The sequence below is a fragment of the Haliotis asinina genome, chromosome 10, assembly GCF_037392515.1.
Source record: "Haliotis asinina isolate JCU_RB_2024 chromosome 10, JCU_Hal_asi_v2, whole genome shotgun sequence".
Taxonomy (NCBI): domain Eukaryota; kingdom Metazoa; phylum Mollusca; class Gastropoda; order Lepetellida; family Haliotidae; genus Haliotis; species Haliotis asinina.
The window spans coordinates 6,729,238-6,755,630 of NC_090289.1; the positions used below are offsets into that span (position 1 = coordinate 6,729,238).

A 26,393-nucleotide genomic window follows, 5' to 3' on the forward strand; every position below is an offset into this window, starting at 1 on the left:
TTAAAACACGAACTTACTTATTTGTGTTAACATCATTCTTTTCACTAGGGTCCTCTTTGCCTGTCTGTGCCCCAGTTGCCTGTAAGATAAAAACACAACATCACTACAATGTCAGAAAATATCAGTATCCTCATTGTACATAAACTCATAACATAAAGCTAAGCTCCCCAACCTACTGATAAGGGATACAAACAAACCTGCATAAAGCAATTCATGAAAACAATTATATCTGTTAGGCCATGTTCTTTATCCTTTTAGGTTTAAGTTTCTTACATTACATGAAAGTACAATCAAAACAGATAAAAAGCATAAATTTACTACATCATAGAATATTTTCTACAGAAATCGAACATCATGATACAACAGTTGGAATTATATGAATGAAGAAATGAAAATTAGCACAAACAAACCCAGAGATTTATCTAGGATGCTTAACTAAGTTCCATTAGAAGACAAATTTTGAAAATATTGTGATATCAAAAATGAATCCTTTTTTTTTTAAATTTTAAGAAATTTGAACATTTTCATTCAAACATAACTGCAAGAGACAAGATGCTTAAAGGTTACAGGCCTCTGAGTAGGTCTAGATAAATCCCTGCAAACCAATAGCACAAAATGTCATACTCAATTGGAAATCATGTAAGACGTAAGTAATCTTATGTAACAATTCCAATCTTTTTGAACACTTACATAAAATCCAACCTCCCTTTCCAAAACCTTCTTAAGATTATTTTTAAAGTCAAAGTATGTCTATGACTTTGAAACTGAGTATGACACCAGTGTAGTACAATCCACAATTGGGAGAGCTGAATCAGACATTGGTTTAACCAGAACTGTATCCAGTATGTAGTTGTTGACAGAGTACAATGTGCTTTAGATATTTGTTATGAGTGAGGGTAACCAACTCATTACAGCAAGCTTGTAACTAGACATGCAACCCCAAAGCCAATAGATCTTACAATTTTGTTATGGATTGATCTTCTGTCTTATCATCTCATAAAGTTACAGGGAGAACACAGTTGACACCTATACATGAACAAGACATATCATGCTATCAGTATATTTCAATAATCTGAATGAAACATATTTCACCTGTCACATTTTTCTTCATCTTAAATGTAAGGTCATAGTGGCTGTAAACAAAACCCTGCATACACTGTTTGAACTTTTGTTTTCTGGAGAAAAAAATAACAGTTGGAACTGATTTTTATCACCAAAACGAAAAACATCCAATCAAAGACACAAATTAGAACCAAACTTAAAGAGTGTCATTGACTGGTTCACCGATAAGTCAATAATTGCTTTGGAGAGATGTTGCAGAATAAACTCTGAATTTGGTAACCTTTCTCTTAAAAGAATTAGCTATTTGCAAACAACAATATCATAATAAAGTGTCAATTGCGTTCTTTATACTACTGACAGTAAAACAAGCAGTTGAAGGGAAACTTTCACTATGTAAGTCTATGTATCAATGAAAATACACTAAATTTTTTCCTTCTAAAATTCCTAGTCAAACCACCAACACTACCTAGAAATAATGGAAGAAATATACAATAGATATACCTCATCAATTACACCAGAGTCCACCTTAGAGTGTATGTAACATCTACATTCTTATTTTTATCCTACTGTGTGTGCTAAATGATCATGTCATGCTGACTGACAAGAATTCTACAACACTCTCATTATCATATCTTAGTATTAACCAAAATGGTGATTGTCACATTGCCAACAAATGACAATCAACATACATATTCTACTTTGTGATCTGGTGATATGAGATGAACTGCCTTCAAACTGCCAGATTAATCTGGAATAATGCTGTCATTATACAAAGCCATGGATGACCCCTTCATGTTTCTCAAAATCACTTCTCCATCACATCTTTGAAAAGAATATATGATACATGAAAATTTTGAGGTAATTTAACCTTAAAATTGTAGATAATGTAGTTCTGGATCATCCAAAATTTGACATAATGACAACTAACGTGAAGTGCAATGTTGATATGTCAGCACTCGAACAACTATGTGTTAGCTTCAAACATTGGGTGAGAGAGTACAGGACTTCTTAAACAGTATCTATTATGATACTTCCACTGTCACTGAACAATGATTTAAAAAGTTAACAAAGAATGTTTGCAATTTCTTGTTGACAATTCTCTGCCCACAATGAGGAAGTCAAATTTTGGTAAAAACTATTTGAAAAGTCCTGATATTGATCACACAGGTAAAATGTGTACTCATATCTATACTGACAGCAAATCTAAAGATTGAACATCCATGCTAAAATACAGAGTACTGAGCAAGTCTTCAAGATTATAATAGAAAAAATGTCCACACCACAATATTGTCAAGGCAGCATTAATTAACTGAGTAAAACGTGAAATTTCTTACTGCTGTTTTAGAAAGACAAATATCAGCATTATATATAAAGACTGCAACTTATGAGAACTGTTGAAAGCTCATACTTTAATTAAGCTTTTACTTGTAGCATACTATTTATCACACATTAAAATATTAAGCAAGGTAAGGAAAGTGATTATTCTGACAAAAAAAAACCACATAATACATACCATACCACACAACAATACCAGTGTGTTATTATTTTGTTGAAATAATGTTGCAACCGGAAAATGTTTTAATAGTTCATTTGCACATCAGCATTTTAACATTATAACGATATAAAGAAAGCAATTTGAAGAGAACCATTAAGATTATTATTGTGGAAAGTTCGAAAAGAAAGCCCAATGTGTTCTATTTTTTTATTTTGATTTGATGACCACAAATGCTATATGTTTCATCTCTATGAACACAAAGCTGAAGGTGAATTCTCATGAATGAACCTGTGTTAGTAAAGTAGAAAAAGGGCATTCACTATGGGTTAAATGGTTAAACAGGTACATATTAATGAAAAGAATAATTTTTCAATCAAAGTACATTCATGCAGAGGGGGTACCAACCAAATGATACAAAAACCATGCAAACAATATCTGTTTTCCCAAGCCCATCCCAATAACAAGCCACACTGACAGTGTTGACCTGAACCACACAGTTTAAATGTTTTACAGCACATCCTGCACATATACAAATATATATGGGAGGACACGTCATGCCATGTTGTTGTTGTCTCTCAAACAGTATAATGTTACCACTTAGTTTTTGCTCAAATAATCACACATTCTGTAAGGTTCTAAGCATCAACATGTTACCTCTGTAATAAATGCTTTTGGCAAACCTCTAAATATACCAAACAAAACAGCTGCATGTCCAACAGTGACTACCATAATCTACAAAATTAATGCCTGTAACAGAAGTTACTGGATCAATGAAACACTGCACACATGTAACAGCAGTTCCATGTTTTATTTTCAATACATAATGGGTTACCTTAGGAGGATCCAAATACAGATCACATATTCCAAAAATATCACCTAAAATCATGTTTAGTTACTGTGACAATAAATAACAGGCATCAAAATGGATTGACATTAGTCAAGAACTGGAATCAGCATATGAAAGAAAGGCAGTTTAGGTGGATGCACTTGTTGTTCGAGGGTGCAACTGTTATCATTGGAGAGCACTTATTTTGTCAATAACAGTATCACTCCCTATCTGTAAATGTTTCACTAAAGATATTGGAGCACAAGAAGTTTAGTAAATGCATTTTCATCAGATGATAAAAGCTAAGCATGACAAGTTTTGCACTACCTAGGACATGTCTACAAAAGATGTTATTGTTCCGTGAAATCAATTAAAGTTATTTTTGGCCTATTCAATTCAATTCTACTTTTACTGAATAAAAGAAAAAACAAAATTACATTAACAGAACAAATCATGTATGAACACAGGGGAACTGGATCAAAAAAAAAATAAATAAAAAACAAAAACAAATCAAAGAAAACTGATGTTACTCTGAATTAAGGAATGAAAGCATCAGCAAAGGGAAATATTGAGGACTGAGGTACACACACAACTGTCATTGATAAATATTTCAATTTTTAATATTTTGCCTCATGCAACAGTTTCTGCAGATTCATAAAGAAATACTACTTGGTCTTGAGGAAAACTAGAGAAATGGACACTGGGGACTAGTTTCCATAAAACGAGAACAGTAACAGCTCCTGACTGTGCTAATACGTATACAAATAAGTTGGAGCAAACATTAAAGAGTATTCAGAGTTCGTTTCAGTGCCTCAATCAGCAATTTTCAACTTTATGATGGCAGTCTATAAACAATGGTGTCAAGATCACTGACCAACCAATCAAATGACTTGCCTCACGAACTGAAGGAATTGAATTCTCAGATCAAGAAAATCAACATCAGTTGAGTCTTTTCTGGTTCTATAATAGAACTAATAAAATATAGATTGATAATCTATCTCTATCCCTAAATAGTAAAAGGCATTACTTCAACCAGTGTTCAAAGCTTATTCACAAATACCGAACACATCCTGTGAGACGCGTCAGATATAAAATTGCTCTGAGATAGCATTCAGTGGCATTCCAGCCACAGCAGAGCGCAAGGTGATCAGAAGAGTTTCACACACTGTTTAGGCAAAGAGCTAGGGAATATTGAGTAATGATCTAAATATCCTCTACCTAATAAACAACACCTGCATCCTTGATTCCTTTGAAATAATCTCCTCTTACAGACAAACTGAAAAGTGAAGTAGATTATTTTACTAAGATGCCTACTTTTGCGAAGTTGAAAGATTATTTATACAATATACATTTCATGTGGATAAAAATACCTTATCATGAGCTGCCATGCAAATGCTACCAGACACTAGATGCAATAAAACATGAAAAAGATGCTGCTGTTTCTAGATAGCCATCCATTATTTTTCACCAACACCTGTCTACTTTTATACGTTTAACAAGCTACATTTTTTGGGTAATACAAGCAGAAACAGTCTAAAACTTCTGATTCTGTTCTTGACCTAAAATCCAACTGATCTTAAATGCATGTTAATTAGAATCATCATTAGAGAGGGAGGTGTTAAACTGAGGAGCATGATTGGGTTTCCAGCAGGTAAACTAGATATGTAAGTTACAGCTGGGTATATGATTTCTTCAGCAAAGCAAAGCAATGTCACCTATCATGATACTCAATCTGACCAATCACATGATGCTTTGTAACCTATTAAATTTATTCAAGTCAGCTGATCAAACTGATGAGCAATAGTCACTATCTTGGATCTTGTTTTGCCAATGGTCATTTTACCTTGACAAAATTAATATAATGACCATCTAACTAAAATGGGTTCATATTGAGGAATATGCTCCATACTGAATGAATGTCATGACTTGTCCAGTGCCTATCTATTTCCTAGTAAAATTGCATCAAATTCAGTTTATTATGTAACATGCAACCACAACCCTACAAATAATGTCATACAGTTCTTGTCTAAACAGCTTGTGGTGGATGCACACATTCACTCTGCCACAGATATGCCACAAGTGAGTGACCCATGCGACCAGCCCTTCACAGTAGAAATTAGCCAATAATGGTAACACAAGTGCTATGGTTAAACCTGTGACGGGGCAAATCAGTGTGTAGTCTACACTACGCTAGTATAGAACTGGAGAGAGCTAACTACAAGTTAGAGTGCACATAAGAATGGGCATAATCCAACAATACAACATAGCAAACCCAGGCATACCAATATAAGCCAAACATATCCACACTTTAGGGAATGTACAATATCTTCCAGTTTGTAATTATGCTTCTTTTTCCAAAGCTTCTGTGTAAAACACTTAACTAAACACCAAATTTCATAAAGTGAAGGGTTAATCACAAAAATGGAACATTTCCATGTATTACCAATACTGAATATCACATAACATAGCATCATAATTCAGGTCCAAATGTGGGGGGGAAAAAAGAATGTTTTTACAAGTATACACAATAGTAAAAAAAGCAATATTTTTTTTTCAGTGTGGAAAAGGATCCAAATGGCATACATAGACAAAATAGTGTTCTGTGCATGTTGCACATCCCCCAAAGTATGCATATTGAAAGTTGAACTGCAGTCATAATACCAGCAAAAATACTGAAAGATTGCTTTCTTCGTGGATAAGAAGTACTGATATTTAGCTTACGAACTGATTATGATCATGTATTAACGTTGCAAGTGCAGATGAGGAGTCATACTGGAATATATCTGGTTACCATGGTTACTGGACACTGAATGTAATATCAAATGTGATGGGTAAAATGGAATACCCTATTACTGTCTGAACACACACAAAGACAGACTACATAAACTGATAGAAATCAAGGTTTGAATCGTAACATTACATTTGACAGGCTGACTTACGCTGAAAGAAAGGAAAGGAAAATAAAATGTTGCATAACCAGGAGTCAGCAGATATTGTGATGGTCATTCATATACTTTTGAATGACTGCTGACAATTAATGCTGGGAAAGATTAAATCATTCCATATTCTGCAATGATTTCATCTGCGACATGACAAATTAGCTATTGACATTTACTAAATATAGATGCTGTAAATGCCTCCATTTCTTTTTACTTTGATGTGATTTTTAAGGACAGTTTGGAGAAGAACCAATTTGTTATATTCTTATGAATTTTGTACAACTTATCTGTAAACCTTTTATGTTCAATATCAAGAGAGGTTTCACATCCTTGTTAGCAGTCATTTCTTAAAGTAATCGCAGTCTGAAAAGAACTGTTTATGTTTGTTGGTCATCTGCAGAATCATCTGTTAAACAGTAACAAATCAAAAATGTACAAAATACTTACCTAAAAGAAGGGGCACTTTATTAATGTTAACCATATTCCTCTCCATGTTTAGCAAACTCAAGCCCAAAAGTCTGAGACATATGGACAGAAAGACAAACTAATATGTCCAGCCTCTTTCCATTTTCCAGTTTTTTTTCAAAACAGAAAAAAAACCACAAAGACTTTTTTCCCCTTTAAAAACAGATTTTTTAACTGAGAATTTGCACTTTTATCCAAGTGTGTGAGATTATGGATGTTGGAACCTAAACTGTAAACTCAGGTTGTTTATTGTGGGCACATACATACTCCATGAGACAAATGTGTTAACTCACCTTAGCAGATCTAGTCACTGGTCCAGTTCTTAGTTTAGGGGGCTTGGGTGCCACTTTTTTGACCTTGGTGACAGCCACAGTCTTTCCAGGAGTGCTTCCCTTTCCATCCTTCTGGGCAGCATCTGCAGCAGCTCCTGCATCACCAGCATCTGCCTTGCCATCACCAGCATCTTCTTGAATTCTGGGAGCCTACCAATGGCATGTCAAGTATTAAGAAAGCTGCCTGTCTCTTGTGTAAGACGATCAAATTTGACTACAACCATCAAATTTGAGTATGTACATATAAGCATCCTGAATGGAGAATAGCTCATTAACTGCAAAAGTGAGTGAGTGAGTTTAGTTATACATCACTCAGCATTATTTCAGCTATATGGTGGTGGTCTGTAAATAATCAAGTCTGGACCAGACAATCCAGTGATCAACAACATGAGCATCGATCTGTGCAACTGGGAACAAATGATGTTCAGCAACCACCCGATCCCATTAGTCACCTCTTACGACAAGCCAAGTCGTCTTTTATGGCAAGCATGGGTTGCTGAAGGCGTAATTCTACCCGGCACCTTGGGTTATGCAAAAATGTCCATGGGGGTCCAAAACATTTCTTAATAATACTATCTATCTTCATTACATGGTTCAAGAAAAAAACATCTGTCAGCAACTTCATGGCCATTCTACAGGTACTTTTCACACCACACAAAATAAATAATACATTTCAATAACAGTATCAGCCCTAAGGGAAGCTACCATATAATTTATTCCAAAGAAATTACACAGTTTAGATAACAATATTAAATTTAAAAGTTTGAATGACTGAATATACTCTGCCTCCCTCCCTCATAGAGTTATGTCCTTTAACGCGCTCTTCACCAATACACTGTAAATCAACTTGTGATTGAAACCAGTTCGGCAATGCAACAGTTTTCCATGCATGGAGCAAATGTTTATATTCCATATAAGGCAAGTATTCTCTGCGTGTAAGCTGTTCGCCTTAAAAATTCAACCATCAATTTCAGGCAAGTTGTATGGGATATAGTTTTTATAGCATCCATAGGGAGCATCAAAAGGAAGTGTGAGTGAGTGCAAATGCCCCAATATATATAATATAGGTCAAAAGATAGTCAGAAATTCGTGAAAATGTGCCTGTCGATCAATTTTTGGTGGTTTCAGTATCCACTGTCAGAGTGAAATCGGTTATTGTAACCAAACTTTTGACCAAAAACATATGCTTTATTCAATTATGTTTTATTCAGTGAGTGTAGAACCACATTTGACATTATTCTATTCAAGTTCAGTTGGGGTACAGTTAAGCTCGGGATGCACATGCTGTAATCATCTGAAAACCATAGATGGTTTTGATGCAGGAGATGCTTACCTTGTTTTCTTGTTCTGATTTTTCAGTGGCAGGTGGCAGAGCTCCATCTTCAGACTTTTTAACAGCTTCCTTTGGCAGCTCAGTTTTAGAATCTGAAACATTGTAAAACAAGTAAGTTTGTTGTCCATCTCTACCTGGCAGGGGCAAGTTTGCCCCTGAGATGTACCATACCTATTTGACAGCCACCAAACACGTACAGGCAGGCTGACACACATCTGCAGAGGCCAAGTGAAGGAGCACATGCTTGTCTTGTTCACACCCACCCAACCTCCTCATCTCCCATCCCTCACGGTGCTGTCCCCATTTAGTTGGTCACAAGACTATCTACAGCAGTCAAACACTCACAAACCGCCAGTAGCAATGTTCTGTAAAAACAACCCAATCTACTCACACAGATGAGGAAGCAAAGAAGCCAACACATGCAGTTAGAGTAGATACAGTAGAACATCAGGTGGGAGAGGGGTTGTATATTCCAGGCAACTTCAAAAAGACCCTTTAGTCAAAAGACTGATGAGAGGTAAAACATCTGAAGCCAAATGTTACTTAACAATGAAAGCAATTTTTTTTTCAGATTGAATGTTCTATCCCAAATTTTCATTTCCTTTTCTTTTGATAGAAATGTCCAGGATTATGAGAATGTAAAGACCATTCTAATGTCTAATTGAGTTCAAACCGTGTACATTCAAAATTTCCAATGGTTTTTACTTTTTGTAAACCTAGAACATACAGGAAAAGAGAGAAATTGTCACCGTACCACAGGTTAATCAAATAACACATATCAGATCTATTTCCTCAACAAATACTACATTTGTTGCTATGGAAGTGGTTGGTGAGAACACTAAAATGTGTGGCAGAACAGGATCTGACATAAACACTGCTGTGTCAAATCCCTGTGTATCTGGGGCAAGCCGATGATGTTAACATTATTGACAGATGCAGGGAGAAAGAAATCAAGACATTCATCAGAAGAACAAATGCTCTGATGCAGCTTGAAGGGCAAGGTCATGCAAAGTGAACAAAGGTCACTCGCTACTGTCAGTATCACCTTTATACAAATAAGGGTTGCATAGGCAGACAGACGAACAATGGACGCTGTCACAGATCACTCTGAATGGTTGCTGACTAGCCTCTGCATACAAGTGACTAGTTCATGCCATTTCCTTATATAACAAATGGTCATAAATCGCTAAAAATCTTTTACCAATGAGGACTGTGTCACATTTAACATAATTATCAATGCTCAATTTCTGAACAAAAACTGTTTTGAGCCTAAAGAAGGAACCCTCGATAAAAGATCCAGTATTTGGCTATTCATCAGCATGATAAATACTCCTAGTGCATGGGAACTGAGGAGCAGTGCTGTGATCATGTAAATCATGCCAGAGTGCTAGTCAGCAGTGGCTTCAGAGAACCTGATCTACAAGAGGTCAGTGATATGTATATAAACTCGGAGGTAGGTATTTCCAAGCTAACTCACATAGGTCTCGTCTGATCTGAAAGGTGGTGAAACTCTGTAAGTAAACCATCATCACTTGAAGGAAAGCAGAACATGCACTGGACAGGGTAAAACCCTTTTCAGCTGTCCTCATAGACACCCACAGCTATTCAGACATAACCAACAGAATTCGAATTTCAAAGTATCATCTGGGTTCAACAGCAAATGTTTAAAGATCACATTCTTTCACGAAGAATAAAAGGTGCCATATCATTTCTGTTAAAAGGTAGCATGTTACTGCGACAATACAGCTCTTTCGTAAATGATATGTTCCTAATGCAAGTGCTGGAATCAATCCATTACATGGTAATTATCTCTGTCAAATGAGAACTCTTCATGTATGGCGTAACTATAATAGATATCATGCATGTTCTTCAAACAAAAGTCCTACTGAATAATAATGGCATGGATCTAATTCATAATTCGTACTGAATCATATTTGACAAATACTTGAAATAACTAAACATGATTACTGATTTTGAGAGAAATTAAAGTTCATATAGAAGTTAACTTCATGATAAGTGTAACTTAAATGTGTATGATAGTACCATTTTTTTTCTTTTTGGCACAGAACACAAGCCAACAACATACATACAACAGATGAGGAGCTAACATGTTTTACTCATACAATAGTCTATCACTTAAAGAATAAATGCAAAAGCTGAAAGCATTACATTCCAAATTCATGTAGACAACCAGGGTTTATCCAGAAGGTTGAACCACTGAAGATATATGTACTGGTTTGTGATTTAATGATGATTTTTTTTTAATGCATAAAACCCAGTTTTTACTGAAATAATTGACTTAACAAACTCATTACTTGCAAGAGTGAACTATATTTCTCAATATGAAATATCTATGATGCTTTAATAGAAAAGAATCCCATTCACCACAAAATCAGTATATGACAAAACCATAGCAGAACAAGAGATATTGAGTGAATGTGTGAATGTCATACTGAGGGGTACAAGAGTGCAGTGACAACCTAGAGTTGAATTTTTGGCAACTACACCATCAGGACTTCATTACAGCAAAAAGCAGGTTACCTTCACAAGACAGATTGATAACAAAGTCTTTCCATTTCTAATGGAAAAAAAGTATTCCAGAACTCCAATCCACAAAACTTATCAAGATTTTACAGATGTTATGGCATTAATCAAACAGTTATAATAAACTTCAACTCTTGTTCTGGTTAACAATGTCATCACAATTGAATTGGGTTTCACAGCTCAAATCATCTTCAGGTGTCAATGAGTATAAATTCTTTCTGTATTTTTAAACTCAATAATCAACAGGATTAATTCTTGTAGCTTCCTGATTAGTATGTGACAAAATTACAAGAACCTGTTCCATAAACATGACCAACCATGACAACATTTACTGAATGAAACCATGCAAGTAACAGCAGAGTTTGCTATCATACAAGAAAGCTGTGTCAGTGTTAATACACTTGCTATGTACAGGGTTAGCCAGTAAAAGGAGATCAATTTAACCAAGCATGATAAATGCCAACCATTGCAAACATCAATATGATGTTTAATCCCACTCATAAATTCACAGTGCAAAGGTGAATTAAATAAGCAGCACATCTGACAAAACGTAACCAAACACTTTACGCATGCATAATTTGTATATTTCTAAATCCTAAGTGGTTGGGTTTTTTGTGATTTCATTACCGATACAAATCAAGTTTCTAATATCATTTCAAAACTCTGACAGTGAAAACTATTTATTACTTTCAGAATAATAAAATGTTTTAGGATCTGACTTCTACTCATTTCGAATTCTGCAGTTAAATACCTTTCATGCAGACTTTTAAAGTCAACATATCCATCATTATCTAATCCTGCATTACACACAGTTTTCATTACTTGGGTTTCAGGTTAAAAGCCACACTTCAACTGACTGACAACAATCCAATTCTTGATACCAGGAATAACCAATAATAGGTACAGCCATCTTCAATCACCTTGCAGTGCATCAAATATGACTCCAAGAATCAAAATGACTCCACATAAAAAATGTCCCTCAAAAAGAAACAACAGTAACAGTAAACTGTTATGCTATTATTCAGCAATTAAAACAACAAGAAATAATAACAAAACTTGAGTTATAATAGACAAAAGTAAATTAAATAATTTTCAATAAGTTTTCCTTATGAGAGAGTTATCTGACCCAACATCAGACAAACTAAACCAATAATATTCAATACTTAAGCATATCTATGGTAGATTAAGATGAAAAGTGTTAGTAAGTAGTAAATCAAAAGAAAGGGAAAATGCATTTTCATGATTAAGAGACACTGTTGGAACTTTTGTTTAAAGGGGAAAAATAACTGCCCAAATGGTTTAAATAAACTTTGCCAAACTCTCACAGTAACAACAATATATTGCCACTGAAGAGTGCTAATAAAAAAAAAAAGACACAAAGAAATATTGTATTTATGGATAGATACAATTAGTAACACCATGATTTGTTTTAAGAATACTGTCACTTTTATCTTAGGCAGATTGCATCTACATAGCAAGAACAGCAGCTTGAGACCATCTAGATAACCTTCAAAACTATGTCATGCGAACAAGCACCTACTCTAGTGTGCCACATGGAAGTAAATATATATACACATGACCTCACTGATGATGTAGGTGGGTATGTTAGACAAAGGATGAGGAAACTGCACAAGTGTGAATAGGTCAACAAAACAAGCTTTCACTCAAACCCATTGGGTGGCAAACGACCACTGAAAGATGTATTTTCAAAATGTATAAAAGTGCATGAAACAAATCAACTGCAAAAAAATATGAGATTTTTGGTCATGAAGTCAAGTCTGTTCTACAAAATGTTTACCCCAAATACATTTTACAACAGGATTATGCAAAGAGGTTGAGATTACGAACATGTTTCACATTTTGTCTTCAAACTGTATGCCATGTAAGTTTAATTTTGCTAAAACTAATACAATTATTTTGTAAAACAGACATCTGAATAACAATGGTATGATACACAATGACAATGATGCGGCCATCGTACAATGATTATGATGACATGCAAACAAACAAAGTAGACTCTGTATGAATGAAAATAAGCAAAGTAGGAACACGCAAAACAAAATATAAACATCTCCAAATCACCTCACCAGAGCTGAAAGGAGATGATGTCTTTGAAAGTGTTAATGGTATTTGGATGAAAAAGAAACACATGTACATACATTTTCTGGCAACTCATAAAACGCTGAGAACAGTTTCCTTAATCGATACAAATATAGGGACAACACTCCTACATGTATTGATCACACTGCAATCCAATTCACTTTGGTCTCTATGAACTTAGCGCCATACTGCAGCAGCAACAACTAGTGTTAATATTATCAAATAATCAAAAGAAATGTTGGTTAACTTCAAATTCATAAGAGAAAACATGGTGTGTATGAACACGTGATTTACAGTATCACTAATTTGTGCCGATGCAAAGGGGAAATAAACTGAAACCAAACAAACTGCATGCATCATAGTGTGTTTGGAGTCCAATGTATCTTGGAGACATTGGCATTTCCACAACATATATAGAATCAATTATACTTCCATGTGATGCCACAGAACAGCATCTAATTATGAGCAATCAAAAGTTCTTTTCTTATCTTTTATCATGTAAATATCAACAATATAATATCAAATAATGGACAATATGTGACAACCCCTATCTATCTACATGCAAGAATAATCTCTGCACTTCAAATGTGCTAAGTGTTTGTTGACTTGCATTATCAGTCTATGACTGCACATTAAAAGAGTTATGTAACTCTAATAAAATATATAATAAGCAAAGATTATGATACACTGACATCTACTGTTTTTTCAAGTGCTTCTAAACTCAGTAATTTTTTTTAACGTGAAAGTAAAGACAATATATACTTCATCATGAAAAAAGTAACACTACACTGCATTTTTATCAAATGCAAATTTCAACCGTCATGAAAATGGAGACAATACCTTATACATCCCTCCAGCAAACACGATGAAGTGAATATACTGATCTTGTATTTTTAGTAGACTATAATAAACTATCATGCAAGAAACTTGTTAGTATCACAGCCTCTCATACAAATCTAAGAATGAATTAATGCCGACAACATAAACAGTGAAACAAAGTGACCAGGTTACATCGTGTAGATAAATGCACTGTGTGTGGGGAGGGATGGATCAATAATACAGAAAGCAGGACTCCATGACAGGATAAGAAAATAACAAAATATGTGAATATGTAATATTTCAGAATAATCACCTCAATCAGATTGATTGATGGGATATCGTATCTTACTGCAAAACTGTTTACACAGCCATGAAGTTACACACAATGGATATATGCATTCATATTGACTATTCCACTACATTCTGGACATTGCACAGAACTTCTTTGACGATGTTCCACTCTCAGCCCAGCACAGCACTCTAACAGGACACCATAACATTTGAATTCAGTACCTCATTACACGTGATCTTGTCATTTTGCAAAAACTGGTTAGTTTACGATTGATATGTGTGACTGGTGCAGTTGGTTAAGGCAGCTTCCAGCCATATCATGTTAAGTGACACCAAGGCTTCTTACACTTAGTCGAGAATTGAACCCAGGGTGTCAGTGTGATGAACAAATCCAATAACAGGCCAACCCCACAGTCCCAGACCATATGCAGTGGCTGTTGGTGACAAGCTTGATAACTTGCACCGTCTGGAATATCTGTCAGACTAAAAACATAGGGTAACAGGTGTTAGTCAAGTTTGCCTGAAAGAGTTTAAGTTTGTTCAAGGTAATATGTGCCAATGCAATTTCATTCAGTATTTTGTGACCATTTTATAGGAAGAGAGATCCCAAAATACACTTTACTGAACAGGAGCTGAAAATAAACGTTACTTAATCCCCCACCAATCACAATTTATCGGCATGGAATAAGTGACAAGATCCTCATGTAATGATGTACAATTTGACATTTTGTTGCTTTGCAAAAAGTTTTAGAGCTTAACAGATCTATACCCATGAAGTAGAATCTACTTGATTAAGTTCATGGGAATACTTCCCACATACAAAACAGATATGGTTTAAAATCTTGGTCTAAGTAAAGTTTACAATTATCTGAAAAATGATTCAAAATGCTGGCCAATATGTTTCTGTACAATGCTGGACTGAGCATGGCAATACACATAAAGCTTGTGCCGTGTCTGCACTTGGTGGCGCAGGTTAGTGGCGAGATAGCTTGCGAGCGAGCAGCATACGTAGGTACGTATGAGATATGGACATACGGACTGATAGAGAGAGGGTTAACAATCTGTCTCCAACATAAACAAAGATAAACAAGGCCAAAACCTGGTGTTAGGGACTGCAGATCAGCTGACAGATGTACAAACGTTCAACCTGGTTCAGAAGAGGACATAAGCAAAGATGCGTCATCGGAAGGCTTCCAGTAAACAAACCAACATGTTGCTTCATATCCACTATCCAAATGGTCACAGTGAACTAAGTACTGGATAGTTTCCTACTATTATCATAAGAGCAAGCTTGAGATTGTTAGAAACTTCAAATTCATTTCAAGAATTGGCATAAAATTCAGGGGTCAAGATGGAGGGCAGTAAAACATATATCCTGAGGCTTTTGGATGTTTGAGGTTGATGTTTAGTCTTGGATGATGTAAAAATTAACAAAATTTCCTCTTGTAAACATGAATTAAGTGAAGGTATTATCCAAACAGAACTAACATCCTCCTAGGTTTCATGTTTAAAGCCTCACTGATGTAGTTTCGTGTGCTTATTTTACAACTGAGTAGAGAATGTCATGAAATCATACGTTGCTTATTAGTAAATGACAAAAAAGTTTCAGTCAATTTCTAAGTTCATAATTTGTACTCAGTTATCATGGTTTATATGTAGTGTGACAGTTAGAAGTTTCTGTAAGGTCCATCCATTCAGTAAACATAAATCTTTCCACTTAGACATTCTCAATTATTAAAAAAGTTTGGAAAGAGGACAGTGAATAAATTCAAAGTGGTTCTTCAACAACTGACAATTACAGCCAAACCCAATCTAACAACTGATTTCGTGATCTAAATTGTTAACACACATGCAACTATCAGCACAACATGACAAACCACATATAAAAAAGCTTAATTATTAAATATCTAAACATTTATTTATGGGATGCATTTCAGATGAACTAGAACACAGCCTTATAAGAGGTTTAGAGTAGCAATAATTAGAGAGACTGAGTCTGCCTTAAGTCATTACTCAATCCAGATGTTGGTTATCTTTTCTTATATTTATAATAGGGTAAACCTTTAACATTAACCTTTTAAGGTATCCTTTAAGCAACTGAGTTAGTGCATACTTGAGTTGATGGCCAGTCTATTTGGAATGTGTATAACTCAAGCTCTTACACATCAAGGTGTAAACTAATCCCCCAAATGTAACTTAAACTCAACCCATACAGTGCTTACCTCAAAGAAATGCTATTATTGACAATTTCTGAAAGAATGGACAGCATGTAGGTTTTAAACAATGTGATGAAACACATCTTCAACCAGTCTTATCACAATATAGACACCTGACTATGATAACACATTTCACAAATGTATGTTAAACTTTAAAAAAAAATTAAAAATTGGGTTTCAGACTCCCATTTGTATTTGTTTTAAATCCATTCTGATATTGAACATACTTTAGGGTGCGGATAGAACCCACACTAAAGACAGACTGATGAAACACATTCCCATAAAAGGTAATTCAATTGATTTTCTTTACAGAAACATGGTGCACCAACTCACTCATCATATTTGTCTGAATACTTCAAAATTAAGTTCTGTTGAAGTTTCACATCAACCTCGTAAAGTGATATTGATTCTCATGAAGCTTTACACACTTCATCAGAATTCTCAGCACTAGCTCTGCTACACTTTATGAGCGTACAGCTTAAAGCTAAATTAAATTTGTAACATTCAGACATTGAAATACAAAAAAGTATGTTTCTCAATAGCTGATATGAATATGATTAACAACTGATTCTTTACAACTATACATACAATATATTTCACATTTCTAATAAAAACATGTTGGAAATTGCATATCTGCAAGAATGAAACTGGCAAAATATTGTGCTATTTGCTTGATTGTCAAGCCTAACATGAAACACAAACATGTTAAACTGCAGAAAAAGTTACTGATAGCATCAAGAAAATCAAACACATAAGCATTTCACATGCCCTCCCCAACCATTTGTGTTTGAAATTTAATCACTTGTGAAATCAAAAACCTGAAAATAGTTCAAAATGAATTATACATCACATCGTTAACTTTTTCTGCATTTGTAATGTAGTTGGAACAGCATGTGACCCAGTTTGTCAACAATGTTGAAAATCTTTCTAATCTTTATCAAGTAAACACAGCATGCATCATGTAATATGTTGACCCCAAACCCATGCAAGCATCATTGTACACTACCAATATGCTTAAAATGGGTTAAAATTGTCGCCAATTGTGACCACCATACACAACAAATACGGCCTTGAACAAATGACCATCTAACAAACGTTCTTGCAGGCTTGTTATACCTTTACCATAGTATAACATTATTGCATCACAATAAGTTGGATTTAAAGGGTTTTCTTTACTCTTTACACCATGTTGTAGGAATAATGATACAGTTTCACTCAATATGTGATAGTTCATTTTCATAAATTCATGTTATTTGCAATACTGAGCTTAAGGGCAGACTTCTATATTGCATCAAAGTGCAAGAACTAGAAATTGGTATTAGTAGTAATTAGACTGTCTGTTTGATATATCAGGGGAGGACAAGGCCAGTGGCCCATATAGGAAGCATTTACTGTGGTAGAGACATGGAGAGTCCATCCAGTCCTTAGTAATAAATGCACAGCTATAGAATATAAATGGCACACACAGTTTGCACCATACAAATAACTATACTTTACCTTATGTTGGTGCATCCAGTTCAATACCTTTAACATACAAAGGGATAAGTTATGACCGATATTCACGCACCGCTATTACTCGGGTCTGATACAAAGTGTAACATCCACGGCTGTCTATAGGAATAAATACAGCAAAGGAGCTGAACATTTACGAGGAGCATTCTTACCCACTGATTCCATTGCTATTAAATGTGAACCTAAGAGAGAAAAAAAACCATAAAATATCCTTCACATTTTTCAAATATGTAAATTTACAAAATTTATATGCTTAAAAATTTGGATATTTTTAAATATCTATTCATCATATATATTAAAGTAATCACACTGAGAGATAAAATGTAAAATCCGAAAAAGTTACAAAAAAGCAAAAGCCAATCATCAAGTAGCATTGCATTTGAACAATGCACAATGTGTCATGTCTGATGCCCGATCTAGTGATTTATTGATTCTAACAATGTTTTAATGTTACAACACAAAAATCATTGGAGTCAGTTCTACCATTAACACTAATGGAAAAAACGACTAAATTTACGCAACTACATCAATATCCAAAGTTAATTTCCGTATATAAATATTGGGCAGAATTGATCAATGAAATAATGTTAACAAGGGGGTTTTTGTATGATGTATTTACAAGCTACAGGCTCAGAGCTAAGCTCCTTGATATACCAATACCTGACCAAAAATATCCTCAAATAGTAACAGTATGTGAACAATACCAAACAGATCTTCCATCATGGTATTTTCAAGTCCTTAGTAGATAGTACCCTTGTTGGATAAACAGTCCATTGATACCAAAAATACTTCTATAAAGAAATAAACAAGACGGGTTATTGAGGTTGACTTTCCCTGTAAGACTAGGTGAAATGCATCATAAAGAAGGTGCGACATAGCAGCATTACCAGTGCAGATAAGACTATAGGGATTAATGGCCACACATGGGTCAGCTCCGAAACTGTTCAACAAGTATCAAGACTATGATCGAAATATGACATCCCTTTTGCCTTTGATTTGATACCAATAACTCTTTGGACAGACTTTCAAGTTTAGACTGGTTAGGCATAGAAAAGCTAGTTCTAAATTCCTTACAGACCCAAATGTAAAGACAGCTTTGTTACTGAATACTCCTTGAAGGGATGCAAGTCCATATTTCCAAGTTGAGTCTTGCTACTTTATCATTCCAGCACTGATCACTGACACCAGTATGTCACAAGCCAACAAACTGGGTCAAGGTCACAAAGTAAGATCAGAAAGTCACTATGACAGGAATCTGGACATCCAATATCACTTTGAAGGACAAAGGTGAAAATTCTATTAATACAAGTATCCAGATTCAAATCGCTGTGACACTTATGAACCACCATATGTGCAACATTTTTAAAACACACTAAATTGCCAGTTTCATAATTAGCAGATTTATTTTTAACATAAGTGATTAAATCAACCTTGTTTCATTGCAGTAGAGGTAATGCCTATCACTCTGAACACCAATAGGTGTCCATTTGGTGCAAAAGCACAAACTTGGCCTACATATCATAATACAAGTATGGAAAAAAATCTCACAAAAGGAATGATAAATACTCCTCCCTGCAGACAAAGTAAGTAAGTTTTAAATTTTCACTTTACCTTCATGCTTAGATGCAGGTGGCTTTCCACCAAGTTTAGTGATTGCAGGTTTAAGTGGGGGTCTCATCATTGGCCTTGGACCCATCCCTGGAGGACATGGCCCAAATGGACGGGGCCCCATAGGTCTTGGTCCCATGGGTCTTGGGCCTGGTCCGCGAGGTCCCATCATTCTTGGCATTCCGTGTGGAGGTAGGCGGGGTCCCATGTGACGTGGTCGAGGCCCTGGTGGCATACCTCGTCTCATTGCTGATTGCTCTGTAATTGCAAAGGCATATATTCATTTTCAGAACATATCAAGGCTGTGCAAAAACAAACTATATCAGAGCTGAAATGCAATAACCATAATGCATAATGCCACACCTAACATAATAATCTTTCCTTTAAAATTAAATGTCTGCCAGCCTAAAGCAAAAAGTCTTCACTCATTTGTATAGTCCTTTTAAATCAAAAGAGACCCAAGAATTGCATTTAACTTCAAAACTAACAAGCTTACTCAATGAAACGCTGATCATAATGAAAACATCAAACCAACTCTGTGAGGTTTTTGCAGAGTTTTTGTCCTGAAAATAAAGAAGTTGTTTAACAAACTGTCAATAAAATATTGACACAATTCAATGTTTGCAATGTTTGTTACAAGGGAGGAGTGCAGAGACAGGGACAGCCCGGTGTTCGAGAAACACATGCACAAGTGGTGACAAAGTTATTTATTCATTAACCTGTGCTGCACATCCTTTCATGCATGCCTGGCTGTCCCTCTCTCTGCACTCTTCCCTCGTAACAAATAGAGAACTGTATACAATATTTCAATGATAGATTGCTAAAAAACTTGTTTACATTCAGGACAAAAATTCTGCAAAAACCTTGCAGCATTAGTATACTGTTTTGATTACAACCAGCTTTGGAGCATTTTATGTTTATTAGTTTACAAGTTAGACTGCAATTCATCAGTTCGCTTTTGAACCTAATGGACTACAGTGAAACTGAAAAGTAACACTGAGTTCTTTCCTGACACACCTGCTGTACAATGTATGGAATGAAAATGTCAATAATAATAATGTCTCAAAATCATCAACAGTGTACTAATGACTGAACATAAGCAAATTCAATAACACGGCATGTGTGACTACATGTCTGCACAACTAGCCCAAATCAAACATGAAGCAATTATTTACACTTGACTTAGTTAAACATCTATGTAATGTTTCAGTGTTTGAAATTACCCGTGAAAGTCAAATCATCCTTGATTTAATAATACAATTACTAATTAAAAGATTATGGGTGCATAGATTGAAATACCCTACTGATACAGTATTTCAGCCATTCACAAGTGAGCGACATAAGCACAATTAGTGCTAAATAGTGACTGCCTAAGAATCTTTGAGTCAACCATTTGCTACTACCGTGGTTGTTTGTTAGAATTTGTCATCAATGTTGATCAAATCATACAATAGTTGTGTCATTTTCACATCATTTAGCTTTATCATTTAAATTACACAAACATCAACGTAGTCATTTTCAGAGGTTGCTGCAACTGCTGGATCTAATAAAGATTTGGAAGTCATGGTTTCAAGAAAACGTCAAATTTTACCAAACATCTAGTACTGCTATCACACACTTCTGAGCACAGATGCTTCAACACTATTCTTCTGTTCTATCCTTGTGAATCCAGCAATTCCGATCCATACGAACACAAAAGACAAGATTTTACAAAGATATTCTAATCTGTGAAAAAAACACACATAACCAAACAAATGTCACAGTCAGTAACATCATTAAACATATTCATAGGTGATTTGGTTGCTGCTTTTCATAAAAAAAAATCGTTTCCTACATACAATGGATCCATGTGACATTTCCCAATACAAACCACAGAACTCAAGTGCAATATGTACCACCAAGAAGATCGCAGTGCACAGCTTCCACTATGCATACGAGCAGACGAATTTCCATAAACACAGCACTATGTTTCCCAAAAATTCATGATCACTCCCTTCAGCAGAATCTAATACCAAGGTTCTATTGCCATTCAGCAAACTACATTCAAGTTACTTTTGTATGCATGCAATTACACATGAATCTACCAAGTAAAACACACATAGAATGCAGCAGCATGCATCAGTATAAGTCCACTGATTCCAGCTTTTTGTTAATTCCAATAACATGGTATCACTATCAATATTCACAACACTAGCTTAGGATACTCTATTTAAAGCCTTGCCATGTCATTGATCATGTTCAAATATAACAAGACTGTAATCTGTGTAAAACCTTGAAAGAACATCAGCGTTCTTTACAAAAATGGCGCCGAAGCCATTAAGCATTGGTTCTAAGCGCCTTTCCTCCTAAGAATGACACCTAGATTATGGATTTCTGTGGAGAAGCTATGGTAAAATGGTTGATACTTACAGCAACACAAGAGAAGCAATACTATTAAACTCAGCCCAGCGAGATGTAATCTGGTGGCAAGTGAAAGGCAGCCACTCTGAGCACCACCAGCACTGACTGACGCAAGTCTCAGTGCTACTCCCCAGATCAATATCTGGTATAGGCAATACTACTTGTTTGAGCCTTCCCAGCCTTATTGGCCATTTGTTTTATTGAATGGGGCTAACAATTGCAAATTAATATAATGAAACCCAGACCAAGCACAAATAACACCCCTCAAGAGAACAGTATAAAGGAAAGGATGAACCTCCAATTCCTATTTCTCCTCTCATGTCATTTCTAAGAAAGCTTCCCATTTGCTGAGAACGAGAAGAAGGTTTGCAGAAATTCATATGACACAACCCTAGTGACCAAAAAAGTGCCAAAAGTGAAGACACTTTATTACAAAGTAAATTCCTGGCCTAACCCTTGCATAAACAAGAAAGGTTTTAAGTATACATTTGACAAAATCAGCACTCTACCGAGAGAGCTGCTGTGTTACAATGATGCAAACACACCTTCAGAATGTTTGAAAACGTTTCCTGTCAATTGTTGTAAAAATAAAAGTCAGAGGAAAAAAGGCAATACATGAATTTCTTAATGTTTATTTCATGTAATTAATTTATAATTTTCTTACTTCCAAGTCAGAATAGAGAGAACTTTTTGGCTAAAGTGATCTTTAAAATACTATGTATCCTGCCTATATTCTGTTTCGAAGAATAAATACTTTATACCTCTTTACAAACAGACCAAGCTACACAGATTTATCACAGAAAGAGTTTCTACCATTACGAAACAAAAAATGCATGTCCTCTTCAAGATAATGGTCATGAGACACAACATAAGTGAACATCAGTTCTATAGCTGTTGTTTTCTATGTTCAACATGGATCTATGGGACACAAATTCCTGCATCCTCTACAGTTACAAACTGGCAATGGATGCAACAAAATTTATTAACTCACTCACAGAAAGTCTCAGAGAAAATTAGAACGTGAAGATCACGACAAACAATACAATAATAGTAACTGAATTACAACAATATTACAACATGGTATTAAAAATATTATTTAAGTGTCTATGACACTTGAAAAGTAAATCCACAGGGACCCTCAAATATACAACTTAGGTACAAATCCCTGGGTCAAATGTTTTTACAATTACCAGTTGAAACATGTTGGAAAGATGAATTAGTTCTGAGGTCTCTTTAGTGCTGTATAAGTAGAGAATACTAAACTATGTCCCATGTAATACCATATTTATGAAACAAGTGAATGGTTGGGTTAGATACCGATACCATTCACATGTTTCATAAAAATGGTGCTACAGAGGACATAGTTTAGTATTATATTTATTGCTCACCCAACATTAGCAAAATAATATCAAAGTACTTCTTTGCAGAGAATTCAACGAGTGTGGTAACACTCAGCTTTCCACGAGTCAAGCAAGGTCTTACACTAATGTGACAGAAGCATTCGCATTGTGATGTCATAACTGTAAAACACTCTGACGTCACATGTACGGCATCACACGATGTTATTACACGTGGTGTAAATCACATGTTCCCCTCATGTGATACTTTTACAATACACATTCTAAAAAACATTCTTCAAAGCTTTCATCTTCTGCACTGGTAAGCTGGTCTGTGTTTATTTTTTTAAGCACAAGTAAGATCAAACAAATGGTGTTGACATAGTCCATTAAAGTTTTAATCCATCAGTATCAATAGATATTTCCATGTACTTTATCGGTGGACCACAGACAAATCTTGGTGTGTTAAACAATGTTTTCGGAAATAATCTATTTCAACTGCTGATGAGAAATCTTATAACAGTGTAAAAAAAACCAAAACATTTTATCTATTTCAACCATTTAGCATTGGAATCAGAACTACCTTGAACTACAATGATAGATCATGTTTGTCCCAAACAGCATATTCTTTGCATGGTAAGCAATAAATGTTTACACTGCTGATCGGCTTCAAGCTACTTACACTGACTCAGCAGATCAAAATATTGACTAGCAGAGACCAAAAATATTATCTTTACATTGATTTAGAAATCAGATAAGAACATGATTAAGTAATGAACAAGAGCCACAGATTGTCATTTTCAGTGGTGTAGTATGTTCAGTGGTGTTTCTCCAAATCAGATTATTCCTTAATACATTAGAGGGAAAACGAGGAATAGGTTTAACACATTCATTAAAACTTGATAAAAACATATTAAAAGCAAAAACATGTTACCAAAACAAATCTTAAATTTGTCCAATACAATAATTTATATGACCTTTCTTTAAATAATCATTAATCATTAATACAAAACATCCACACTTTTGTTATAATCCTACTGTCAATACAGGCAAGGAATAAAAATCAAACAGGTTTTCATCCAAACAAAAATGTCATATTAAATCAAAAAGCAACTTTACATGCATCATTATATAAAACCAAAGACTCAACATGGCATTAAATCATTAAATCAACTTACAGAAAATGAGTCAAGTGCTACTCTCCAACCCATAGGCAATTGCTGACTTGACTAGAAAGTATTTCCCCGACAACTGGCGGCCTCCCAATGCTGCCTTCCTGACAACTGTTTTAGTGAAGTTGTAGTCTTGACACTTTGGTTCGTATGCTGTGGCTGTTGATCTACATCAAGAGAAAAATCAATGTAATTACTATATAACGGACTGCCCCTCCTCCTTCTCTGAATAATTCATAATATAGTCTTCATTAAGTACTCTCTGATGTCCATAAACAGGCAGTAGAACAAGAATGTTTATTACATCCCTCCATGCTGCATATGCTCCATTAAGTTGCCAACTCCACTGTTTAACACTACAAGCTGGAACATTTGTTGGTAAGCCAATCAGGAAAAAGAGAAAAGCATTACACTACATACCATCAAAGAAACTTTTGTATTTCTGTATACTATTATTTTAATGCTACAGTGATTAAAATTGATTATATTTTAACACCGATGCTTTTCTATATTCAGTGCTTTATCAGTGGGATGTACTTAGAAATGATAGCTGATGAACATCAGATGATCCCTGTTTAAAAATAGTTGACATACTGTTGACATGTGTAAGAATGTTTACAAAGACAGCTTCTAACGTAAGCCATTAAGTGGAACAGACCCAATTATCTGTTTAACGCAGTAAAATAAACATCTTTCAAAATTTCCTTTAATTCTAAACAAACATCCATCACTTCATGCTTACAGTATTCAACCAATTACAAACCTTGATCTATATGTTAAAAAATCCGTCAGAATCTTGGTTCTAAATTCTTGTGGGACCCAATGCATTTAAATGGAGAAGTCATAGTCAGACCTTTACTAACACCTTATGCTTTTTATAGATGGGAGACTTCCATTTTACCATCAAATAGATTGTCTGGATATTGGTTGTATGTATCACTGATTGCATGTCTGTTCAGAACGGAAATAATCAAATATCAGCTATATCTAACACTATGCTTCAATGAGAAAAAGAAACCTTGACATGCACTGTTCAAACACTGATCGTGTGTCTAATGAGAACCGAAATGTAAGATCACACGAGTGTGTCAATGTAAGCAGTTTCAATTATTCCATTATTCAGAATCTCCTGTCTAAGTGGAAAAATGGTTGTCTGTAATAATATGTACTTTTTGGGATGTTTTATTTTACATCAGGCATAATTCTGTTAATCATCATAAGAATGATGACTAAGATCAAAACACCAAAGCTCCACAAACTTCTCAAAAGTACGTTCGAATGGCCTCAGTTTGCATCACTAAACAAAATTTCAGCAGTTAGTGCAGACTTCGGGAGGATATGATTGTAGTCTAGCTGCCATCACTGCCAAACTATGTTCACTCAGTAATGTTACAGACACCATTTGAGCCCAATCACCTTCATACCTGTACATTATGGCTGTCAACTTCAGAAATCTGCCTAAGCTAAACTTATGCACTAAATATAGTGTAATTTGTTCAAGCTGAAGCTTTATGACCATATTTTAAAAGGTTTTCCAGCCTGCTTCTTGCTCTGATGCAAATACCATTCACACACAATCAAGCTCAGTCTCAGTTTGCCTCACATGCCATCTGGATTCAGTATCTCACAGCAGTATCTGAAGCAGAATTAAATCATACCTCTCGACCAGTCAATGTGTACTGGAATTCCTTTAAGTGGCAAAGTAACAAAAAGCAGGCCACCGGAATAAGCACCTGGACTGAATTATGGCTTGAGGAAAATGACCATGCTATAGTGCAGCTTGCAGAGAGACGGCCTTCAAATCAAGAAATGATTATCAGCCACACTGACAATTCAAATGAAGTAATGTAGACACCCATGCAACATGTGTAGCATCTAACTGCTCCATGAATACATTTCAAACATGCCTACTTAGATAACCGGGTAAGTGACAAGTAACTTG

General features: G+C 35.1%; 1 protein-coding gene across 5 annotated transcripts in view; it reads right to left on the reverse strand.

Moving 5' to 3' along the window:
• LOC137298874 (G patch domain-containing protein 8-like) overlaps positions 1–26,393 on the reverse strand; it is a 48,123-nt gene that overhangs the window by 6,701 nt on the left and 15,029 nt on the right. Inside the window, exons 2-7 of one of the 5 annotated variants that reach the window (XM_067831220.1) lie at positions 24,458–24,618; positions 19,546–19,800; positions 17,920–17,946; positions 8,453–8,544; positions 7,081–7,269; positions 18–79 (exon numbers count right to left, since the gene is read on the reverse strand). Coding sequence is in view for 3 of the 5 variants with exons in the window: in XM_067831217.1 (XP_067687318.1) it covers positions 18–79; positions 7,081–7,269; positions 8,453–8,544; positions 19,546–19,789 (587 nt within the window). In the remaining 2 variants the exon portion in view is untranslated. Of the gene's footprint in view, positions 1–17; positions 80–7,080; positions 7,270–8,452; positions 8,545–9,929; positions 10,081–15,305; positions 15,354–17,919; positions 17,947–19,545; positions 19,801–24,457; positions 24,619–26,393 lie in introns of those variants that run through there. The other 4 variants (XM_067831217.1, XM_067831221.1, XM_067831218.1 and 1 more) reach the window with 4 other exon arrangements.